At 35.3% G+C, this 22998-nt stretch overlaps 5 protein-coding genes across 7 annotated transcripts; 2 read left to right on the top strand and 3 right to left on the bottom strand.

The window, feature by feature from the left end:
- Nucleotides 1–161: 161 nt before the first annotated feature.
- Mlh1 (DNA mismatch repair ATPase Mlh1) lies at nucleotides 162–22981 on the top strand. 2 transcript variants are annotated; one of them, XM_089847448.1, is made up of 14 exons: nucleotides 162–302; nucleotides 19886–19999; nucleotides 20075–20165; nucleotides 20240–20412; nucleotides 20496–20703; nucleotides 20777–20865; nucleotides 20929–21041; nucleotides 21105–21198; nucleotides 21263–21416; nucleotides 21728–21927; nucleotides 22005–22069; nucleotides 22131–22303; nucleotides 22375–22716; nucleotides 22797–22981. In XM_089847448.1, the coding sequence occupies exons 2-14, from the start codon at nucleotides 19887–19889 to the stop codon at nucleotides 22971–22973; spliced, it is 1992 nt and encodes a 663-aa protein (XP_089703574.1). In that variant the 5' UTR covers nucleotides 162–302; nucleotide 19886; the 3' UTR covers nucleotides 22974–22981. The 2 variants fall into 2 exon arrangements, with proteins under 2 accessions (XP_089703574.1, XP_089703575.1); XM_089847449.1 differs by lacking the exon at nucleotides 162–302 and adding an exon at nucleotides 8245–8384.
- LOC149650815 (uncharacterized) lies at nucleotides 315–3956 on the top strand. The gene is made up of 5 exons (XM_089847447.1): nucleotides 315–934; nucleotides 1817–2947; nucleotides 3124–3320; nucleotides 3387–3652; nucleotides 3740–3956. The coding sequence occupies exons 1-5, from the start codon at nucleotides 679–681 to the stop codon at nucleotides 3912–3914; spliced, it is 2025 nt and encodes a 674-aa protein (XP_089703573.1). The 5' UTR covers nucleotides 315–678; the 3' UTR covers nucleotides 3915–3956.
- LOC149650814 (uncharacterized) lies at nucleotides 5538–8067 on the bottom strand. Its single transcript, XM_089847475.1, has 4 exons — nucleotides 7054–8067; nucleotides 6793–6948; nucleotides 6276–6327; nucleotides 5538–6175 (listed from the first exon to the last, which is right to left on the bottom strand). The coding sequence occupies exons 1-4, from the start codon at nucleotides 7115–7117 to the stop codon at nucleotides 6031–6033; spliced, it is 417 nt and encodes a 138-aa protein (XP_089703601.1). The 5' UTR covers nucleotides 7118–8067; the 3' UTR covers nucleotides 5538–6030.
- Nucleotides 8333–9665, bottom strand: LOC149650813 (uncharacterized). Its single transcript, XM_089847474.1, has 3 exons — nucleotides 9271–9665; nucleotides 8982–9152; nucleotides 8333–8912 (listed from the first exon to the last, which is right to left on the bottom strand). Exons 1-3 carry the CDS (start codon nucleotides 9326–9328, stop codon nucleotides 8716–8718), a joined length of 426 nt encoding a protein of 141 aa, XP_089703600.1. The 5' UTR covers nucleotides 9329–9665; the 3' UTR covers nucleotides 8333–8715.
- LOC149650812 (opsin, ultraviolet-sensitive-like) lies at nucleotides 12240–18962 on the bottom strand. Of its 2 annotated transcripts, XM_089847465.1 has the most exons (5): nucleotides 18243–18962; nucleotides 18067–18152; nucleotides 14325–14455; nucleotides 13434–14077; nucleotides 12240–13317 (listed from the first exon to the last, which is right to left on the bottom strand). In XM_089847465.1, the coding sequence occupies exons 1-5, from the start codon at nucleotides 18405–18407 to the stop codon at nucleotides 12778–12780; spliced, it is 1566 nt and encodes a 521-aa protein (XP_089703591.1). In that variant the 5' UTR covers nucleotides 18408–18962; the 3' UTR covers nucleotides 12240–12777. The 2 variants fall into 2 exon arrangements, with proteins under 2 accessions (XP_089703591.1, XP_089703590.1); XM_089847464.1 differs by having other exon boundaries at nucleotides 18067–18962.
- Nucleotides 22982–22998: the final 17 nt, after the last annotated feature.

Below are 22998 nucleotides of genomic sequence, written 5' to 3'. Positions count from 1 at the left end.
TTATTTTATTTTTTTCAGATCAATAATAAATTAAAAAACTACGTTCTCCATAATCCTCGTGAGTTTTTATACTTTGAATTTTGCAGTCGAATTGCTAACCAATGAAAATCGATATTCGTTTTATGACCTGCGCATTCGCATTTCGCAATCACGTGATTTCTTTTCATTTCTGAATGTTCTCCACATCGGAGAAAAGTCGGTAAAAGATTTGTCCGCGTTTTTCGTATATGTTAATTACATAAAGTAAGATTATTAATTATTAAGATTGATTAGGGAGTGTACAAGAACTTCATCGACAATTGGTAAGTCCCAATTAACTTTATTTGTGGGGAAATTTTGCCGTCCATACGTGTAACATCATGTGCCCGGGAATTTTAAGCCTTGGCGCAACGTGGTAGGGTTAAAGGTCGATAAGGTATACGTTGTAAACAAATTGGGAACAAGGCATCGCGTTTAGGAACATTTCTGGAGGTTTTTCTTAATAAAACAAATTAATTCAATTATTGTTGTATTTCGATATGGTCTTATTGTTCATAGTGTTATAATTCTCGCTCCGAAATTAAAGTTAAAGTGTGACTTAAACCATGTTTAACGCGTGATTAACGCTAAGCCTTTGTCTTATACGGAGGTATTGATTGATTGACACTTGACCAAGCATTGCTTTAGTTAGTTTTTAAGATGGGAAAAGGGAAAAATTCGTGTGTAATACCGGGTTGTGAGAATAAAATACGCTACGGACACTGTTCGTTCAATTCAAACGGGACAAAGTTGAAGTTTTTCGCTTTACCATCTGTAATTGCGCATCAAGGTGAAAGAACTAAAAGAATTAGTGAACTTAGACGTTCAAAGTGGTTTGAAATAATATACAGTGACCCTACTGAAATCAATGATCATGCCAAAGATGGAAAAGTGTGTTCGGATCATTTTGAAACTGGTACGCGTTGTATAGAAATGAATCCTTAATTTTTATTAAAGGAAATGTTCAGGTAACATAACATTATACCTTAAAAGAGTGGCCTTTTTCTAAATATATAAGGAAAAATATTAAAAATAAATGATCTCTTATTAGGCTACAAAATAGTTAGCATTTAATTAGTCTTAAAAACGAGGCCTACTGTGCTGCCAATGCTTTAGTGGCGTCTTCTACCCCCCCCCCTTATGGCCTTGGTTGAATAGAGCTATCTCAGACCCTTGCCTGTAGAACCAAAGCGTACCAAACATGGCGGCCCACTGCCAAAAGCCCGTGACGTCACAGCTGATATAGCTCTATTCTGATAGGGTGAGAGAGGCAGAAGTGGTTCGCCCCCCCCCCCTTATGGCATTGGTTGAATAGAGCTATCTCAGACGCCTTGCCTGTAGAACCAAAGCGGTACCAAACATGGCCGCCCACTGCCAAACCTAAGCCCGTGACGTCACAACTCAGATAACGGGACTTACGAGGTTACCGCCCCCTTTTGGGAGAGTTGTTCTGCCAAGGCTACGGAGCGCGTTCGACCACAGGGAATGTCAGCCACTAACTAAAGGCCGCCGACAGGTTATGGCAGCGCCCACAGAATACCTCTCGTAAATCCCCTATTCTGATAGGGTGAGAGAGGAAGAAGTGGTTCGGTTTAGCAGACGCCACTAAAACAATGGCGGCACAGCAGTCCTCGTTTTTAAGACGAATTAAATGCTAATTATTTTGTAATAAGAGATAAGTTATTTTTCTTTTTTAATTTTAATAAAAGAAAAGTCAGTTCTTTTAGGGTTTATATAATGTTACCTGAACTTTTCCTGTAAAATAAACATTAGATATAACGTTTTCCGACTTCATTAGGAAAGCCGGCTGGATTATATGAATGTAACAAAAAAGATTGGGTACCGTCCATTGTTATAAATGGAAAAATGATCGATTCAAATGTTATGACATTAAACACAGAGTTAAAAGAACAATTAAGAGAGTTGGGACTCTATCCTTTTAAAGACACTAGCAAAATCGTCAATAATCAAAAAGTAGATGTTGAACATAAAACAAAATACATAGAAAAGATGGTTTATCAGTTTAAACCCACAACACGAGGGTGTGGGATTAGTCAATCAAACTTAGCTGCCCCACAAGTTAGCAGCATTTCAAGAATAGTTCAAAAAGTTTCAACTGTTAGCGACTCGATTGGTCTTGATGAACCCAAATCTGAAAATTCTGAAGATATTAATCAAAATTGTGCTGTTGAGGATGAAGTTTTAACGATGTCAAACTTGGAGCATGATCAGGCTGAAACGGAAATCACTCCTACTAGGTTGTGTTTTGCAAATGAAGCTGAAACTATTACAGCTCATCTTCAAGATTATGAAACAGTTTCTGAGACAAACGTATCTCAAAGTGACGAAGTACCACAGTTGACGATACTTAAACCAATTACGTTACCCCAATCCTTAGTAGTGCCATCAAATTGTTCTACAATTGACACCCAGAAAGACGCGTACATTGAAACACTATCGAGCAGAATCAAATATTTGCAATCGGAAAGAGATTCGATTTATAACACTTTAACAAAAAGGATAGAAACATTGGAGGATGATAAAAATCAAATTACCAATCAGATGAAAGCCTTACAAGACGAACTAAGTGTTAGAAATGAAGAAGTTTACGAACTGAGAAATGCACTATCGAGAACTATATTGAATGAAGGATTTCTGGAAGGCGATAACGCAAAAACGTATTTTTATACTGGGATACCAACATACGAAGCTTTTCTCGAACTTTACGATGTAATTAAGGATAGTTTAAAGTCCCTTAAAATGTCATTGACCCCTTTTCAACAATTAATGATGACTTGCATGAAGATGCAACTTAATGTGCCTCAACGCGACTTGGGTTACCGTTTTGGAATTTCAACTTCCACTGTTAGTCGAGTTTTTGGGCAATGCTTGGATATTTTACACCAAAAATTTATACCTCCTGAATGTGGTAAGGACTGCTTTTAAGGCTGAATCAAATGGGTTTGGATAGAATTTTATGGGATTATAACACGGGATAGTGAGTGGCTTTAGGGAAATTGGTGAATAGAGACTTCGATGTTAAGGAAGTTGTTGAAAATGAATCCTTGATTTAGAAAATCTTCTTAATTTTCTTCCAAAATGAAGATATGAGCAATTTGGACGATCCAAATATTGATAGCGACGATGATAGTCCTCCAGTTGAGGAAGATTTTCAAAATGCCAAAAGTTACGCCTTGCAACAACAACAGGCAATTGCCAAAAAGGCGCGTGATGAAAAACAACAGCTTAAAGATAAACGCAAAGAAATTCACGAAAGAAACGCGACTCAAAAAGAAATTAAGGTTTATATATTTTAATTCACCACTGATTAATTAATTAATGTTCAATTAAACTAATTTCGATTACAGCTTGCTAAAATTAAAAAATTAGGAAGTAAGAAACTCCCAGCTACGTTTTTAGAAAAGGTGGCGACGTTCATGGTTAAAAAGCAAGAGAATATTTCGATTAATAGAGGAAAAAAACGCAAAGTTCAAGAAGAATTTGATAATGAAGCCGAAGATTCGAACCAAAGTTGTGATGATAATTTAAAAGATGCCGTAGAAAGACAGGAGGCATCGTACCAAGATGAAAAAGACAGTGGAGGGGAGGCGGAAAATTTTTATAGCATACATGGGTATTACTAACGTCTACCAAAGCCTATATGTCTCGCGGAGATCCGATGGAATATATTAAAGATACGATTGATTTTCTCTACTCTCAGATCTACAAAATTTGAGGTAGTTCCTATCGAAAATGCTACACAAAAATCAACTGTAGGCAATAGCGCCCTCGAATTCAAAATGCGAAGGATTAACGGGTCCAATGTCAGGAGGGAATCCGTTAGCGAAATGTTGTCCAAACAGAAGAAACAGTCTATTAAACTTCAATACAACTAATTGTAAATTATATTATTAAAAGAAAGTGTTTTACGAATTCAATTGTTTTTCATTCTTTTTCCACTGCCCCCTTTATTTAACGGTATATTTACCTGAAAGTTTGTAAGTTTTATCTACAGAATGCCTACTTTCGAATGGTACCTTCATTTTTAATGTACTTAACGATTTTAATGTTCAAATGATTATTATTGTTAGACATTTTTCAACAAAAACGGGTATAAAAGCGGCGTTTCTATAAATCTCTGGTCAGAATTGTCGCGCGTCTATTGGCATAAATGTTAGTTACAATCATATACTTAATAAGTACTACGCGATTAACGTAAATAGCAACTAGGGTGGGGATGGCCTCCATTTTTCAAGATGGCGGCGGATTACAAAAATATTTCTTAATGATCATCTACTAGTTAAGAATAACGTCCCTGCGAAATTTCAACTTCCTAGGTAAAGAGGTTCGGTCTGGGCGTTAAATTATAAGTCACTCACGATATAATTGTGGATGGAGCTAAAAAGGAAGTGTAATCTTTCCGCATTCCCATTCTATCGCGTCTGTTTCCGGTACCATTTTTCCGCATTCCCAAAATGGCGGCTTCTATTGTGCCTGTCTGGGGAATGCTACATTCTTGGGGAAACCCCTCCTGAAGGTGGTTCCCAACCCGTTGGTATGCAGTATCTGCACTGTTAAAGCGGCATCCTTGAAGTTGTGCAAGCCTCGCAGCTGGGAAACCCCACCGCGCCGGCGCCCAGACTTCAAAGCTCAAAGGTGCCGCAGCGCGCCTTCCCTTCCTAATACCGGGGAATCCCCGTGGAGTATATATTTGGAAATATTGTTAGTTGACCGTAAAACCCTATAAGAAGTTGATGATTTAGGCCTTCGCGTTAGAGACAAGTTTAACGGGAATTTTGTAAATAACAGTATTTTTTTTTTTTAATAAAAATAATAAATTTTTATCGTAATGGTGGAATTCATAAACGTCGGACGAAACGAAATTTATTACTAGGCCTATTATTATTATATTGCGCGCAACGCCCTGCCTTGCCTGTACTAAATTACCTGCCTTGCCTGTACTAAATTAGTGTTCTTATCTGTTCCATCGAGCAAAATTAAAATGCTAAAAACTCATTTTGTATTTGTTCGCCTTAATTATTTGACATGGATAAGTTTTTACGAGAACATTTTCGTACGTGAAAATCTAAGCTCAATTATCTCGAAACTCCGCTGCATTTATACCCGTTTTTGTTGTAAAATTTCTAATCATAACAATGTTTGAACTACGCGATTAAAACCCAATTTCCCATATCGATTAAACTTAATTTCAAACTGCAATACATATAATAATTTCTAATTTCTGGCCCCCCTTTGTGGGTTTGAAAAAGTGTCGCCAAGGATGCAGTTTTTTAAGGACTGCGAAGCAAAACTCGTTTTTGTCTAATTTTTAATATGCTTGGTAAAATAGATAAGATACAGCCGTTTTAGTTGTTGCACAACGCAACAGAACGTTTTTCGTTCACTAGACGAATGTCTATTTTCGAATGATGTCCTTACTTTTTAACTAACAAAGTAAAATAGACAAGCGTCAATTTAAGAATAGGTCAACGTCGTCAAGTTAGGAATAAACGAAAAAATGTAGTCAAGAAATTATTTATTCTTACTAAAGTATTTCACGAATATAAGTGGCAGTAATGATCAGAAATTTTTTATATTATATTTGGTGGTGACAAACAGCGAAAATTTAATTAGCAATTAACAATTAACGTTAATGTTCTATAAAAAATACCTCTAACAAAAACATGGAAGAAAGAACAAAAATGTTAACCTTTCGAAGAGAAAAAAAAATTAAGTTTGTAATCATAGGACTACAAACATATTGGCACTTTTCCAAACTATCTCAAAGATGTAAAGGATCTAAAAATATACTTCCCTTTCCACCAACTTGTAATTATGAACTTTTATTCGCAATGTGTGTCAAACTTTGGCAATTACAAGTAACTCCAAAAGAAAAAAAAACACAATTTAGAAATGACCTACAAAAGGCGACTTTAGAATTTAACCTACGCGCGGCGAAGTGATCGATATTTATTTTGTTATGGGTTTGATTTCTATTGAATTTTTATGAATCTATCTTTTTAATAAACTAACTATTAGTGGACAGAATAGTAAAGCAAATGCCGCGTTAGTGCTAGGAGCCGAATTGCAACCGTCCTCGAAACATTGGCAAACTGTTGATTTTACGTCCCTGGTAGCGGTATAGTAGCAAGGGTTTCTAGAACACAAAGGGTTTAATTTTCGAGTTATTATTTAGTTCTGATAAGTTTTTTTTTTTATATTTCAAAAAAATAAATTCTTATTTTTACGAAACTTACTTGTATTCTTCATAACCGCAAGTTCTTATAGTTCTGCTTTGAGAATCGGGAACTATAAAATAATTAAGGTTAGATTAGTTAACCCTTATTTTTATAACCCTTGACCCTTTATTTAAGCCTTCTTAAGATGAATCATCAAATTTGTAGAAAATGCTTAGCCTAATTTTAAAACTTGTTATATAATGAGCCGTCATTTATATAGTTAGGTACGGTTAAGTCGTTGGTTGCCAATGTTTTTAAGTTTTAACATAACAACTTTCATAGGTTTAAGTTCAAGATGAATCGGCAAATATTGCTAAGCATAGTTTTATATTACGCTAACTGTATAAGAAACAGGTTTACCAGCGTGGATATGCAAATTTTATGCGGGTTTCAGGCCACTCACTATGACAAATCACTAAATTAGTTTCGTGTTTTCGAACCGCATTCGATAATTAGACAAAACGAGATTAGCAAGGTTAAGCAATTTTTTATGAATAGCAACACCTTGGGACATGAAGAAAAAAATTATTCTTACGAGATACAACCATTTTTCTGCACAAAGTAAATTTTCCACCGGGTGGTTTATGAGTAGCGACTTTATCATCGCAATTAACCAAATGGGTCCCATTTTTAGTCTTTTCGCAGTTGTTGTCGTCTCTAGAGTTACACCAGTAACAGTGTAAAGCCGTACCTACACCCCCAAAAGAAAATAGTACAATTTTAAACACGGATTATACACCGAAAACTAATTTTTAACTTATATTGGTATCTTTTAACCAATCAAAATCAGACTTACTTTGGTCCAGGATACTAATAAGTACAATTAGAAGCGTAGTTAAGAAGTATATCTTGAAATCCATGATTTTATACGAGTTAATTTGTAGCTTGAAATTCGAAACAAAAATGTTGTCTGTTAAAAGGCGAATCTAACCGGCAATTCGATGTATACTCCGCTTTCAAATCTTAGTTGTTTTTCGCCAACAAATTTGATCCGTGTTTCTTGGCAAAGCGGAATTCGAACGATAAAAAAAGGAACAAAATTTCGTTTCTAATTTTAGATGGAACTAGAAATCTATAAAGTTAATATAACTTAGCATAAATTTTACAACCGTCTGTTCGAACCACGATCTAAAATGGTTCTAAACTTTATCAAGACACAAATGGGGTTCCTCCAAATACAGGTGGTGACAGTCTATCTAAGTCCTACTTAATACACAGCTGTGCCCTTTAAAATCTCAACCAATAAGGACTAAGTTATCCACCCTCCGATAGACCGCGAAAAAATTCTTAAAATAACCTTTAGCGTCATTAGTGTTAGAGAAAACAAAGTTTCAGAGTTAGAAGACCGCCCAGTTATGAGTTTTTGCGCTAGATGGAAACTTTGACATTTATAAAAGTGTTTTTGGTGAGGTGTGATACTGAATTCGTTTTAGCTTCTTAAAGTTCCTTGGTCCAATAAGTCCGGAGTGTCGTTTGGAATTAATTTAATTTGGAATATTAAGTTTTATATTTTTTGATATAGACTCTATTATAGAGTGCTTTAGTTGGTAGAAATTTCATTTAAAGTTTAGGTTTCCACGCTGAAACATGGGGTTCAGATACTTAACTAAATAAGAACGTTTTAAATGTAAGTTTATTTATTACTTTGAATTGTTTAGGATGAGCTCGGAATATTTAGTTCATAAACTACCGAAAATCTGATTTGGAAGTCTCCCAAAAATGAATTTGTTCGCGCGAACTATTATTTCTTCCGAAGTCTCGTAAGAAATGTTATTATTAGAATGAAAACGTGTTAAGAAAAGTCTTTTACATCTTTCAGAGTCTAAAAATTCAATTTACACCGCGTTTAAAATTATGTTATCGTTTTCTGTTGTTTGAATTTGGCGCGCGACTCGTTCCCGCCATTATTTCCCGCCATTTTTCAAAACTCTCATTGGGTGGCGCTACCGTCGCGTGAACCAATCAACAGTTGGCAAGTTCGCGCGCGAAGTCTGGAGCATAGGTCAGGAATAGTGTTACTCGTATTAGGCTTAGGAAAAAGTTCACTTAAAATTATTTTTAATTTCAGTCCAACGTAAAAAAAACACGCTTTATTTCTCAACTCTCTGTAAAGATCTACAATATAATGTGAGTTAAAATTTAATTATATTATCTAAGGCACTTTTTGGTATGATATCTTAAAAATTCATTATGTTATTATTTGGAATGTTAGTCACAGACTCACACTGTCACGAAAGTTAACTTAGGCCTTGGCCTTAACCTAATACATGTATGTAAATAATATTAATTTAAACCTATCTGTGACTAGTATTCCATGAATATTATTGCTATGATTGAATGAAAGCCGCTTTCAAATTGATTAATTGTATTCTAAGGGGGGGGGGGGGAAATAATTTGTACAAATTGCTACTGTCGCGCATAAAATGCATCGTTTTTATTGGGGGATTAGTTGATCCCATCATGAACGGGCGTAAAAAGCCAAGGCTAGTGTAGATACCAGGATAATGGGTAAAATAGTGAGTGTAGAAGCTCCATTGCAACCGTCTTCTTCGCATTCACAGGTATTCACTCTTCCACCAAAACCAGCTTTATATTGGCAGATTTTAGGGTCTTTTTCGATACCACATTGTCTGAGAACCCTCTTAAATGGTTTATCTATTAAAACAAGAAGGTTATATTAACGTAGTACAAGGTCATTAAGCTCGAATTAACTCTGAAACTTACTGTCCAAAACTTCGAAATCCACCCATTGATCTAATTTACGACAAACTTTATAAGCTGAACTATCTTTTAATTGTCCATCTTTGCCACATTCTAGTAAATACTCTTCGCCCTTTAAATCCTCGCAGTTATCATCCATTGCGGAGTTACATTGGTAACACTTGAGCGACGAAACTTAAAAAAAAAAAAAAAAAATTATTACAAATTAACGAATATTGCATAATTAGGTCACACACTTAACACTTTAGTCCTAAATAACATAAAGTTGGAATCAATAAAATTAAAAACTTACCTCCGTAGAAAGAAACGATGGTTAGGAATGAAACTCCAATTAAAAACACAACCTTCATGATTAATTATTAAAATTAAATTAAACCTTTTAATAATAATAAAATTTCTTGCTATGAGAATTTTATCCCTAAACGCTTGCTACGGTCGGAGCTCGTTGTCGGCGTCCTGTTTAACTTGGTAAACTTTTTTTAATAGAAGACAGTTGGGTTTGGGCGGGTATTACTTTTTTGAGGGGGGGTAGGTATTCAGCTATTAGGTTGTGGTCCTATCTATTCTATATAAAAATCTAGTTACGCTTGTAGGGGGTTTACTACGTCTACTTCTACAATAACACGCGTAGCGCGAAACTCCGTTGATTTTAACCTCCTAGCTCCCGCTTTCCCCTGCTCCAATGAGAGAGAGTTACAACTTGGAAAGACCTTCGGCTACCACGTGACTTTTATTACCAAATAGCTATCTAGACTTTAAAGGGAAGATGAGAATCATCCGGATAATTTTAAGAAAAAAGTTAAATATAAATTGTTGACGGTTTCCTTTGATGGTGTAAATATATTCAAAGGCCATTAGCCATTTGAGGACCTTTGATGTCCCATAGACTTTGTGCCATTTCTTTCTATAGAATGAAAATATGTCAAAACATCGTTTTCGTTTAGTGTCAACTACACTTTAAATTATGAAAATAAGTGTAGCCTAGTTCAGTGATTATGATAATTTATATTTCGCTGTGTGTCTCTTTTTCTTCTTGTCCGGGTTAGGCTTAAAATATTTAAATATGATAGAACTTGTAAAGAAAATTTTAGGCGTTAGAAATTGGGGTTTTTTACAGTCTGTTTGATATGATAAGTCTATCTCTGTAGAATAGATTTCACAATCTTTTTTTTTAAAGACGCGCGTATCTTATTTCCAACTTATTGCTATTGTAGATAAAACAATTTGGTTTTTATCGATTTCGAAGTCATAAACTAAATTTTGAAGTTTTTAGACGTGAATTTACTGATCCATTTAATTTACGCCAATTTCTCAAGAACGTATTGCGTCACGTGATGTCAGAATACATTTTTCCGCGTTAATTCAAAAGAACTAAAGAAACTTGTTACTTCTTATTTTTATTTTAAAATAAAAGACTCATTACGTCATCAAGCCGAGGGGTAAATCACTTATAATTAATTTGTAAACTTAAACGAGATTTGGGAAATCGCCCTCAATTTCACGTGAATCCCACGTGTAAATTTCCGTGAAATCACCATCAAATTTCACATGATTAGTCACTCCTGTATTTCATCGAAATACCCAAATCCTATTTTAAAATTTCAATGTGTTTTTTATAACATATAGAATATCTTAGTGTTTACTTTAGACTCTCTAGTGAGTTTGGGTTTTATATCAAAGACATTTTACTGAGAACTTCAAAGGACGTTTTGTAACAGAGATTACTTTGAAAAACACACGAGTTTATCGGTTTAGGGACTTCAAACAACCCATATTTGTCCTACGCACCCACGTGTTAAGACAGGGTTCGTACAAAACCTGGATAAGTCAGGGATTTGGAAAATAGGTTGGGGGGGGGGGGTAGGAAAGTCAGGGATTTCGTTAGGTTTGCTAAATATCATCCAGGGACCAGGTGTGATGAAGTAGGCTCTGGTAAAACACCTTAAAATGGTCAGGGATATTATGGCACACTTTGATCAGAGATTTCAGTGTGAAAATTTCGTCAGAACCCTGTAAGACTAAATTAAAGTGAAAATACAAAAACCAAACTCATATTTGTTTTGAAATTTAAACCGTAAAGTTTGCTTTAAATTTGAGATGAAATGAAATGTATTTAAACTTGAAGACTTTTTTATCTTTTAAGCTGCTATTTTATCCTTTACTTCTTCGGATTATGGTTTCTAAGAAACGAAAACGTGGTTTTTGATCGCACTTTTTTAAAAAAAACAAAAATCCGGCTTAATTAATTAGCTTAGCCTGATTAAAGTCGAGGTGAATTCCAAGAAATAGCAGGAAAAAAAATTGTTTGTGAATTGGGGAAAAAAATCTCAAATCCTTTTATTGGCATTATTTTTTTTTTTTAATTTTAATTTAAGACGAGTGTACATGTAAATTAACGTTAATGCTAATTAATTCTAAACACCGTACTAAATTAAAAATTAATTTATTTATGGAGAATTAAACCGTGACGTTTTGGACTAACCCATTATCACGATCGTGACTAGATCAAAAATATTACGTAAAGATAAGTTAGTGTCTTATATTATTTAAAGGAATAGACCATGATTAACTGATTCTTTAATTTACTTTGAAGAAACCGCCATTCAGAACCGTACTTTAATTTTCTTTTTTAAATATATTTAAATTTTAATATTAACTTTAAAATAAATATTTTATGGAATTTCAAGGTGGACGGAGATACATTATACATACAGGGTTCATACAAACCTGAAAAACTCAGGGAAATAAATCGTTGATGAAAACCTCAGGGAAATTAACATTTGTCAGAAAATTTACGGGGAAAAAACCCAGGGAAATATATGGGGGGAAAAAACCAGGGAAATATATGGGGGAAAACCAGGGAAATTTATTGGGAAAAACCAGGGAAATTTATTGGGAAAAACCAGGGAAATTTATGGGGGAAAAACCAGGGAAATTTATGGGGGAAAAACCAGGGAAATATATGGGGGGAAAAACCAGGGAAATATATGGGGGGAAAAACCAGGGAAATATATGGGGGGAAAAACCAAGGAAATATATGGGGGGGGAAAACCAGGGAAATATATGGGGGGAAAAACCAGGAAAATATATGGGGGAAAACCACGGAAATATATGGGTGAAAAACCCTGGGAAATGTATGGGGAAAAATCAGGGAAATATATTGGGGAAAATCATGGAAATATATGGGATATAGAAACCCAGGGAAATATGTTGGGGAAATAACCTGGGAAAATCATGGAAATATATGGGATATAGAAACCCAGGGAAATATGTTGGGGAAATAACCTGGAAAACTCATGGAAATAATTTTTCCAAAAGTTGTATGAACCCTGATTATAGATTAATACTGTTTCGTTTCAATAAGTAGATCAAAATAATGAAGGGGAGGAAATTTTTCTTTCTTTTTTAAAAAATAGACATTATTATTAACGTGGCGATTTTCTTTTTAAACTTTCCACGTCGTCGTAATATCCTGGATAATGGTGCCCCTCTGTATAAAATAGTTTTTCTTTTTCTTGTTATATTTCTTTCTTTTTCTTTCATATATAACAACCCGTCCTTTACACAATTATAATCGCCTTAACTTCCTGTTCAACTTCCCATTTTCCCTTCCAAAGTATCTCTATCTCTTCGTAACTATATCGTCCTTATCAAAAAATGGTAGAGGTGTCAATTAAACCTAATGGGGCATCAAGGAATTTAATATTAAAAAATTCCAAATATATATTTAAACTTAGGATCTTTTGGTTCGTGGTTGTTAACTTTGCTCGATTTTTGTCTCTCGCGTGACACTCTCCCTTTAAAGGGAACGTCTAAAATATTTTTTAGATTTGATTTTGCTTTTATTAGGCGTGTTACTCTCGTATCCCTCCGCCGTTGCCTGGCTAATTGTATAAACGCTATTATCCTTTTCGATTTTAATTTCATAATTATTTTGCTTCCCTTTCGGAAGTGGCGCGGTTTTAACTTCCGGTTTTGAATTTTGTTTTTGCGCCATTGGTGGTGGGAGTGGTATTTCTTCCTCGGTTGATTCACCGTCATCTTCCGAATCTCTGGAGGAGGAATCGAAGATGTCCTCTTGATCTTCTTCATCTCGATCTCGGGGTGAAAGGTCAAGGGATTCTTTATTTTTCTTGGAATTTTTGGATAAATTTGTCTTTGATCCTTCCTTCATTTTAATTTCTTGTTGGTCGCCGATGTTTTCGTCATCTTCGGGTTGTCCCCCGGCAAATGACCCGCTTATAGAGGAATGCATTGATAAACGATGCCGAAAGGAATTATGGGCCGATTTCCACCAAAAATATCTTCGGTTTATTTCCATTTTGAATCTGGGATGAGTCTGTGTGAAATAGAATGATTGTGCGACATAAGTTAAAGAACTTCTCGACTAAGTTTGCGTTGTCCCTATCCCATAATGGCAATGATGGCACACTCGTCTCCGGAACAAATACTTACCAAACTATAAACGAAAGGGTTAAAAACTGATGACGTCTTGGCGAACAGGGCGGGAATCATTGACGTCATCGGCGTTAATGCCTTGCGATCGGTGAAGATACCCATAAGGGCGACTGTAGCGTAAGGGGTCCACGATATCAACCAAATTGATATCAAAGTAAAGGCGATTTGCGCCAATCTAACTTCGGTTTTTGTCGTACCAGTACCATTTGATTTGGCCTTGCCACCTTTCACCGGTCTGTGAGTTTGCGAGTTACCTTTGAACCCTCGTTCGCTGCTACGTACCGCCATGACAATTCCGCAATAACTGTAGCAAATTATAAGTAACGGTACGCAGAAAGCCGCCGCGAAGAATGCCAGGACAAATACTCTGCTTGTCATATCCGTTGATAGGTAGTCGAAAGAACAACTTGTTAAGTATCCTTCCGGAATGTAACGGTTTATGCCCAATAAGGGCATAACGCTGAATATTAGGGAGTAGATCCATATGAATAGGGCTACCAGAATGGCCCTGGTTGTTGTCATACGACCCGATGGGTTCAAAGGTCGAGATATTGATATGTAACGCTCCGCCGACATGGCCGCTATCGTCATGATAGCGCATGTACCGGAAAAACCGCCCAGAAAACCGTAGAATTTGCAACCTAGGATGAGAGTTGTTACCTTCATGAAATTTTTCGTTGTTCAATAGATTATCTTTTCCAAGTCGGTGTTGGGTTACTGAATATTTTACAATATTTTTCTAGGCTCGTGTTTCAAACTTGAATATTTTAATCTATCTAATTTTAAAATCTTAAAATTATTTTAATAAAATTACTCCATCTTAGGTTACCCTACCCTACAGCTAATATTACATTAGCATAAATGCGCGCGTACAAGACTTTAACTTACCCCACGCGCCCGTAACTGGTCCATAACAGAAACTGTTGTAAATGAAAACGGGCATCTTAATGTTCATAAAGAGATCACTAATGGCCAGATTGACCACTAAGATATTTGAAGGTGTCCTTAAAGGTTTTGACCTAAAATGAAAAGGAAAAAAATATAATATGGTCAGTTATGTTAAAGTCGTGGTCAGTGGCATTATTTATAATGTATAAATATATACATAAAATCGACCACAGAACATCCCCCTCAATTTTTGACGTACCTTTCAGAAACTCCCTATATAAATATAGTCCTTTATTTACATATTATATCAAAACAAACAGAAAAAAAGTAAAAATATTATAGGATGGTCAGTAGATCTTGAAGTAGTTTAACATGATTTATCCATTTTGTCGGCTTAGTAAATATAAAAGGTAGTTTATTTACATATTATCAAAGCAAACTCGCATAAAGTACCTAGATATGTTTTTGACATACGCCCACACATATTTCAAAAGCTTATATTCTAATCGAATGCATTCTTTTTATGTGATTACCTACGTGGGTATTCTTAGTTTTTTTTGTAGGTATATTTTACTTAAGTCAATGTTAATTTAAGACGCAGAGCGAACAGCACTTAAGGTTACCCTTGGTGCATTCAAATGGTTGAAAAGGGACGATGGTAGTACGGTTGTAATTGAATAAGAGCTGTTCTTAATGTGTTTTTGTGGAGCTGTCTTTTCTTATTTTCCTCGCAGGATTAGGCCCTTATGTCTGGGTTTTAGTTAGGAGTGGATTATAAGCCTTCTCCAAACCGAGCATTAAGCCAATGCCACACAAATTCTCTATAGGTAGAATTCCTTACTTTTTCGCCCTCCCTCTCTCTCTCGGGTTTAACATAATTAGGCTGTGAGTTAGCCTAGTTCGGAGTTAAAAGACGGCAACCTGACCTGTTTATGGAATGATAGTTCAGGGTTAGAAAAGTGTAACAATAGTGTTGGGTTAGGTTAGCTAAGGGTTACATTTGGGTTGTGTTGTGTGTGTAAGCTAAGGGTTACGTGGGTTGTGTTAGCTCAGGGTTACGTAATGGTAGGGTTGGGTTGTGTTAGCTCAGGGTTACGTAATGGTAGGGTTGGGTTGTGTTAGTTCAGGGTTACGTAATGGTAGGGTTGGGTTGTGTTAGCTCAGGGTTACGTAATGGTAGGGTTGGGTTGTGTTAGCTCAGGGTTACGTAATGGTAGGGTTGGGTTGTGTTAGCTCAGGGTTACGTAATGGTAGGGTTGGGTTGTGTTAGCTCAGGGTTACGTAATGGTAGGGTTGGGACGGTTGGGTTGTGTTAGCTCAGGGTTACGTAATGGTAGGGTTGGGACGGTTGGGTTGTGTTAGCTCAGGGTTACGTAATGGTAGGGTTGGGTTGTGTTAGCTAAGGGTTACGTAATGGCAGGGTTGGGTTGTGTTATGTAACGGTTACATTAGGGTTGGGTTGGGTTGTGTTATGTAAGTGTTACATTAGAGTTGGCTTGGGTTAGGCATAGGGGCTCGTGATCCATTGAAACAAAGCCCTATGGGTGTTTTGAACATGTAATGAAGCTAGTATTATTATTAATGCCTATTTTTGCTCTTAACTAGTCGCTCTGAACTTTTTTGAATAAGGAGCAAATGTGTGACACCATTCTTTAGAATAATACCATAAAGGACCGCATAGCTTTCAGGCTAGTCTCTTTGATGTTTTAGGATGTAGGTTGAGCCTTACTCGCCTTAGGCTTAACGTAAAGTGGAGTCACCTACGTCAGGTTTACGCGTATGTAGTCTCGTATTATTATATGGATAGCGTTTCTATTAACTTTATATCAAGAAAAGTCGTATTTATTTTGGGAAATATCAATATTTCGTTGTCAGGAACGTGCCAAATGAAGTTTGTAACGTGAAGTATTTTTTTAAAGTAAGACTCGGTGTGTTATCCAACTCGAAATTGATCCCTTAAAACCACAAAATATTTTATGTTTACGTATTGAGTTGTTGTTTGGCCAATGGTTTGACCATCTAAACTTTTATCGGTAATATTATTTTTTGTTGTTTAACGAATCCGTTCAGACTACTATGATGTAACGTTTATCGGAAAGAATATTATCGGTTTTTCGTTTGATTTTTATTTATGTGGAACTCCAAATATATATATTTTAAAATCGCCCCTCTAGCAATTTCCAATATCTTTTAACTATATCCTAGAATAAGTTTAAAAATATCATGAATATACTTTGGTTTAATTTATTGCTATATTGAGCTGTTATGTAGGCCTGATCTTCGTAGTTATTTTTGTGTCGCGTATTCAAGGGGGAATTTTATAAATTCATAACGTAATGATCGGAAACCCACTTTTGAAGGACTGGATTGTTAACAGTTTTTCTGGACTTGAACACTTTGTAAAGTTAATGAGCTGTGAAACCCTAAATCGCGTGGACCGCCCTAGACCAAAAGGGCTATTTTAAGAGAGCTCCGGATACTAAAGGATACTTCGAATTTTGAATCAAAATTAAAGGAAAGATCTAGTAACATAACATTATACCTTAAAAGAACGATTGCTTTAGTGGCGTCTGCTAAACTGAACCTCTTACCCAAGTTACCCCTACGGGATTGGTTGAATTCTCAAAGGCTGAGAGAGATAAGGGTAAGAGGTTCTGTTTAACAGACTCCACTAAAGCAATGACAACGCGGTAGTCCTTGATTGTTTTTAAGACTAATTAAAAGCTAATTATTTTGTAACAAGATATCACTAATTTTTTCTTTTATATTGTTATGTTAACTACCCCTTTTCCTTTAACATTTTCTTCTATGTAAAAATGTTTCTGTTTAGAACATATTTTTTTAAATAAACTATACATATTCTCAAGCCCAATACCCAAATATTTGCGAACAATTCTTTTCTCTGTTTACTTAAAAACCTCGTAACAATAAGAAGTACCGAGCGCTTATTTGAAATTGAAAAAGAGGAGTGAATGAATTGAAATATTCTTTTGAATTTTCAGACTCGGAAATCTCGCGCTTTAAAAATTTAAAAAAGTATTGTATGAAATTTCATCTTTATCTTTCTCAATAGATTGTCAGCCTATAAGACGTTTAACACATCTTATTGGTACTTTAGAATGCGGTGAAGAAGAAATGTTAAAGCTTCTTAAAGCCTATAAATCTAAATCAGTGGGTAGGAAAATTCTTTTCAGGATACGGGGATGACACTATTACGCCTTTATTCGCCTTGAATTGTATATAAAAATAACATAGAATGCCATTATACTGTCAGCTCCACGGTATCTGGGACAGAGGCGCTGTAATTCATATTTTTTCCCTTTCTTCGTCGCGGTATAAGTAACATACTGACTCTAAGTATGATACTTGAAATTGCAGTAAAGCTAAATTTCTTAAGGATTCATTAATGGGTTTGATTACGTGTCATACTTAATGTCGGTATGTTACACTCTTTCGTTTTGTGTGGAAAATTTCATAAGATAATCCAACAAACACTTGATGCATAGTTTTCAGACTAGGGGGACCATTTACACCAAGAGGCCTGGTTACTCGGCGGACAAAGCGCGGTACCAAGTAGCCTCGCCTCCTGTTGTAAATGGTATCAATCCTCCTAGTCTGATAACTATGGTAAAGTTGGTCTATTGGTTTTATGATGGAATATTATATTAGGCCTATGTCCGATTTCACGATATTTATTACAAACAAGTAAATTGTCACGTGATAGACAAGACGGAATACTTACGTGAAATATAGCCATATTATCATGAAATTTCCAACCAAAGCCGGTATTAAAATTATAATGTACAGAATTCCTAATGCCACGTGTTCCTGGTGAGAAGGAGGTTCGAATTGTAACCAATGTTCGGGAACCAATTCGTAAAAACTCGGGTCCAAGATATCCCGCCACGTTAACCTTACCGGGGTCACCGTGCAGTTTAAACAAAGGTCAAATGTCACAGCGTTAAAATTAGGTCGGGATGTTACCGTCCCGTTTGTTGTAAAATCTTCTAAAGATATGATTTCCGTGACAACAACCGATGGGTTGTCAACGAGTGGGTTTTGATTGACGAGATTGAATTCCATGACCCAACGATGACCGTCGCGCCGCGTTTGAAACAGTCTTACGACTAGCTAGACTCGAGGTCAACTAGTGGTCAAGGTTGGAGATAAACGCGCCAGGCCGCCGCTCGGGATTAACTTCCGGATAAGCTTCATGATGATAGACTAAGACTTCCAATTGTTACCAGTTACGGACTGGCTCTTTGAATGGAGTTTTACCGAAGGATCTCGCGGCTTTTCCCGCCTTTTTGCTAGATCTAGTAAGAATAAGGATGAAAAACGCAGGCGCATTAGGTACGAGGTAACTTACGTAACTTTTACGGAAAACGATAGAATTCTCCGTGGCTTCACAAAACTCCCAGAGAAAGAATCAATAAACTTGGGCAATTGGGGCTCCTTTAAGTCCCGCCGCGCCAATTTAAGATTGGGGTATTTAACAACAAAATGATTGTTTTTCCATTGAATATACTATAGACTCCAGCCTTAGAAAGTGTTATATTCAACTTAAATAACTTTTTTTGCTCACTGTGATTATGCAAACAGACCTAGCTTTGTGGTACGGTTTTGTTTGTGTGTCTGTGTGTATGTTTGTTGGTGTACCACGGGTACACGAAAAACAAGCTTTGGATAGAAACCGATTAACGCATCTAATGAGAAAGAATTGCGAAAAGAAGTACACTGGCGCTATTATGAGTTTACAGCAGATTTCATGACTTCGAACTGACTAGAAACAAAGTTTATCGGGTCCCAGCTTAAGAAAAGATGCACTTCCAGGTCTTTGTAGTATTGGGAAGGAAAGAACGTTGGAGCTATAAAAGAATTCACTCAGATAATGACAGTTGTTGAAAACCTTTTATGACCCTAGGCCTATAATATACACAGCTGCAATGGCTTTTTAGCTGCGAGTGTGAAAAATTAACTCAATATTACGATTATGATCTGTGAGTGTGTATGTTTGTGGTTTGTGTGTTGAGGTTGGATAGACGAAAAGACCTTTCTAGCAAGGTGTGCTAAGAACTTAATGTACCACATCTCTCGTATAAATACCTCCTCACCTCCAACCACACATAGCTGATACGAAAGTCTTGATTTGCGTGACTTGTAGTTTTCCGTTGAACTATTTTGTTTTTAAGGGTGGATTCTACCGGCTTTTTTTGTTATATCGCGGTTCTTTTATTGAGTTGGTCATGCGAGATGGTCATTTGAAAGGAAAAAACAAGGAACTATTCAAGGAAAACATTTATTGTTCTAGAATTCATTAAGGGTTAGAATTACCTAAGGCGCTCCACCTTGGGTCAACTGGTCAAACTCAAAAGAAGTCCAAATAGTAAATGGTTTTAAAGAAAATTATTATTGTTTAGAACTTCTTGATACGCGTATTCTTTATGTTGACGGAAATGTATGTTGACGGAAATGTATAAAATATTGATGTTTTTCTTAAGGGGGAATTACTAATTAATATTTAATTTATTAATGTCGTGAATTATTTTAATTTTAATTAGAATGGCTACTGCGGGGGTTATTAAGAGATTGGATGAAACGGTTGTCAACAGAATCGCCGCCGGGGAAGTTATTCAAAGACCGGCTAATGCCCTCAAAGAATTATTGGAAAATTGGTATAAGTTTTTTTTTTAATGAATTTATTAATTAGGTTTAGTTTTAAATATTCAAATTAAGTACGTTTAATTTAGTATTGACGCCAAAGCGACTAATATAAAGGTTTTAGTGAAAGATGGTGGTATGAAAAAATTATGTATTCAAGATAATGGCGTTGGAATTAGGGTATTAATTTAAAATAATGAAATTGCTTTTAATTTTACTTAAAATTAAGTTTATTAGATTATTTCTTAATTTAGAAAGATGATTTGGATATAGTTTGCGAGAGATTTACCACGAGTAAATTAGAAAAATTTGAAGATTTAAGCGCAATCGCCACTTATGGATTTAGAGGCGAGGCATTAGCTAGTATAAGTCACGTGGCGCATTTAACTATTACAACAAAAACACGCGATTCGAAATGCGCCTTTAGGTAAGCGCGGATGGAAATTTAATTTAACTTCAAGTTCAAATTTCCGAGGAATAGTTTTAATTAAAATTAATTTTAAATGATAGAGTTTCGTATTCTGATGGTAAACCTAAGGAGAAACCGAAACCATACGCCGGAAGTGATGGGACACAAATTTTAGTCGAAGATTTGTTTTTTAATATTATCACCCGTCGCAAAGCGTTAAGTAATTATTCGGCCGAACATTCGAGGATTGTCGATGTAGTTAGTAAATACGCTATACATAATGCGAATATCGCCTTCATGTGTAAGAAGGTTAGTTTAGTTTAATTAAATTAATTTCTAAAAATAAAATATTTTTGTCCATTTTTAAAATTTTACATTTTAGTATGATGGTAACACAAACGAAGTTTTGACCCCGCAAAAATCAACTTCAATTGAAAATATTAAAATTATTTACGGGTCTAATGTGGCAAAGTTAGTTTAGGAGTTTTATTTTAACTTTAATTAACGTTAATTAGTTTTAATTATTTATTTTAGGGAATTATTAGAATTTGAATTCGAAGATGAAAAACTTTCGTTCAAAGCGAAAGGATTAATTTCAAACGCGAATTATTCCGTTAAGAAATTAGTTTTTCTCTTGTTTATTAATCGTAGGTTATTATTTTAATTTTAACTTTAATTAGGCCTATACTTAGTTTAACTTCATCTTTTAGATAGATTAGTCGAAAGTACGTCACTTAAAAAAGTTATCGAATCCGTTTATACATCGTATTTACCAAAACATACTCATCCATTTTTATATATAAGGTATTCCGGCGAAAAAAAAAATGTTTTTAATTAGTTTTAATTAAGTTTAGTTAAATTATATTAGCGTGGAAATTAATCCCAAGAATGTAGATGTTAATGTACATCCAACAAAACACGAAGTTCGGTTTCTACATGAAGAAGCTATCGTAGAAAAGATTGGTCAGGCTGTTGATCAACGTCTTTTGAATTGCAATTCATCAAGAACATTCCTTAGTCAGGTAAGAATTAGGCTTAGGACTTACCGAGGCCTAAGCATTAGGCTTAGGACTTTCCGACTCCCTATTCTTCAACATTAGGCTTAGGATTTACCGAGGCTTAATTATTAGGCTTAGGATTTACCGAGGCTTTAGAGTTAGGCTTAGGACTTACCGAGGCTTAAGCATTAGGCTTAGGACTTACCGAGGCTTTAGAATTAGGCCTAGGACGTACCGAGGCTTAAGAATTAGGCTTAGGACTTACCGAGGCTTAGAATTAGGCCTTGTCACCGAATCATCCGCCATATTGAATTGAGAAATTGATTAAATTGCAGTCTTTGCTACCGTTTCCATCGACATCAGCAATTCCCAAAGAAACTACTACTACTACTACTACGCCATCAACTTCTAAAATTTATGATCATAATTTAGTTAGAACGGACGCGAAGGATCAAAAACTTGATTCTTTTCTCAAAAAAGATCAAAATTCCAGCAAAAATAATTCCCTTCAAACTAAAGATGAAATATTTTCACAGTAGGTCAAAAATAGGCTTTTTTCCCCCTACATTATTTCGAACCACTACTAATTTAATTGCAATTAAAATAATTCAGAAGTAAAGTTACTCTAACGTCTATCATAGAACTTAGAGACGAAATTAAAGCTAACAATCATACAGGTATCGTTACCGAGATAATATAAATTATGATTTGTACTTAAAAACTTTAATTACAATTAAGGGTTGCGAGATTTAATTAAAAATCATACATTTGTCGGATGCGTTAACCCCGAAAGCGCCTTAATTCAACACGAAACTAAACTTTACCTCGTAAATACGCGAAAATTAAGCGAAGAATTATTTTACCAATTGTTGTTAAGAAATTTCGGATCGTTAGGTTACGTAAAACTCTCGGTAAATTTAATTATTTTAATTATTTTAATTATATCGATGAAAGGAACTGCGTGATTAATTGTGTACTTTAGGAACCAGCTCCTTTGATGGAACTGGCTCTAATGGGTCTAGACTCTGAGGAAAGTAATTGGAAAGAGATAGAAGGTCCGAAAGAAGAAATAGCTAAAAAAGTGGTCGAAAAATTGACCGAAAATTCGGAACTCTTAATGGAGTATTTTTCTCTTGAAATTGACGAAGAGGCCAATTTGAAATGCCTTCCGTTAATTTTGGACAATTACGTACCATTTATGGAAAATTTACCAATTGGAATTGTCAAATTGGCTACCGATGTTCATTGGGATGAGGAAAAACCGTGTTTCGAATCGATTTCAAAGGTTATAGGTCAAATATTCGCCGTACCAGTTGATGTGGAGGTAAGTAGTAAAAAAAAACGGTTTTTATTTTTACAAATTTATGACGTCTTATTATATAATTAATTAAAATTAAATTTAAGGATAAAGACGATGAAAATTCGGGGGATAAGGAACCAGCTTGGAAATGGACAGTTGAACATTTGATTTATTCTGCTTTCAAAAAAGTTTTATTACCGCCTAAAAAATTCTCCGAAGATTCTAGTATTTTACAAGTCGCAAATTTGCCCGATTTGTATAAAGTTTTTGAAAGATGTTGAAAAACCAATAATAATAATAATAATT

This window comes from Phalangium opilio, unplaced genomic scaffold, assembly GCF_054372755.1.
Source record: "Phalangium opilio isolate 3A_F unplaced genomic scaffold, DU_Popi_V2 ptg000082l_1, whole genome shotgun sequence".
Classification (NCBI taxonomy): Eukaryota; Metazoa; Arthropoda; class Arachnida; order Opiliones; family Phalangiidae; genus Phalangium; species Phalangium opilio.
This window is presented reverse-complemented; position numbering and strand designations above follow the sequence as displayed.

Excerpts from the sequence above, each read along its gene's own strand:
- LOC149650815 (XM_089847447.1), top strand. The coding sequence starts at position 679 with ATGGGAAAAGGGAAAAATTCGTGTGTAATACCGGGTTGTGAGAATAAA. Across the intron at positions 935-1,816 it reads TTCGGATCATTTTGAAACTG|GAAAGCCGGCTGGATTATAT; the intron begins GTACGCGTTGTA and ends CGACTTCATTAG. Across the intron at positions 2,948-3,123 it reads ATTTATACCTCCTGAATGTG|ATATGAGCAATTTGGACGAT; the intron begins GTAAGGACTGCT and ends TCCAAAATGAAG.
- LOC149650814 (XM_089847475.1), bottom strand. The coding sequence starts at position 7,117 with ATGGATTTCAAGATATACTTCTTAACTACGCTTCTAATTGTACTTATT. Across the intron at positions 6,949-7,053 it reads TATTAGTATCCTGGACCAAA|GTACGGCTTTACACTGTTAC; the intron begins GTAAGTCTGATT and ends TTGGGGGTGTAG. Across the intron at positions 6,176-6,275 it reads TGCGGTTATGAAGAATACAA|AAACCCTTGCTACTATACCG; the intron begins GTAAGTTTCGTA and ends TTTGTGTTCTAG.
- LOC149650813 (XM_089847474.1), bottom strand. The coding sequence starts at position 9,328 with ATGAAGGTTGTGTTTTTAATTGGAGTTTCATTCCTAACCATCGTTTCT. Across the intron at positions 9,153-9,270 it reads CATCGTTTCTTTCTACGGAG|TTTCGTCGCTCAAGTGTTAC; the intron begins GTAAGTTTTTAA and ends TTTTTTTTTAAG. Across the intron at positions 8,913-8,981 it reads GGATTTCGAAGTTTTGGACA|ATAAACCATTTAAGAGGGTT; the intron begins GTAAGTTTCAGA and ends TTGTTTTAATAG.
- LOC149650812 (XM_089847464.1), bottom strand. The coding sequence starts at position 18,407 with ATGGAATTCAATCTCGTCAATCAAAACCCACTCGTTGACAACCCATCG. Across the intron at positions 14,078-14,324 it reads ACCAGTTACGGGCGCGTGGG|GTTGCAAATTCTACGGTTTT; the intron begins GTAAGTTAAAGT and ends CTCTCATCCTAG. Across the intron at positions 13,318-13,433 it reads ACCCTTTCGTTTATAGTTTG|ACTCATCCCAGATTCAAAAT; the intron begins GTAAGTATTTGT and ends TATTTCACACAG.
- Mlh1 (XM_089847448.1), top strand. The coding sequence starts at position 19,887 with ATGGCTACTGCGGGGGTTATTAAGAGATTGGATGAAACGGTTGTCAAC. Across the intron at positions 20,866-20,928 it reads TACGGGTCTAATGTGGCAAA|GGAATTATTAGAATTTGAAT; the intron begins GTTAGTTTAGGA and ends TATTTATTTTAG. Across the intron at positions 21,042-21,104 it reads TTTTCTCTTGTTTATTAATC|ATAGATTAGTCGAAAGTACG; the intron begins GTAGGTTATTAT and ends TTCATCTTTTAG.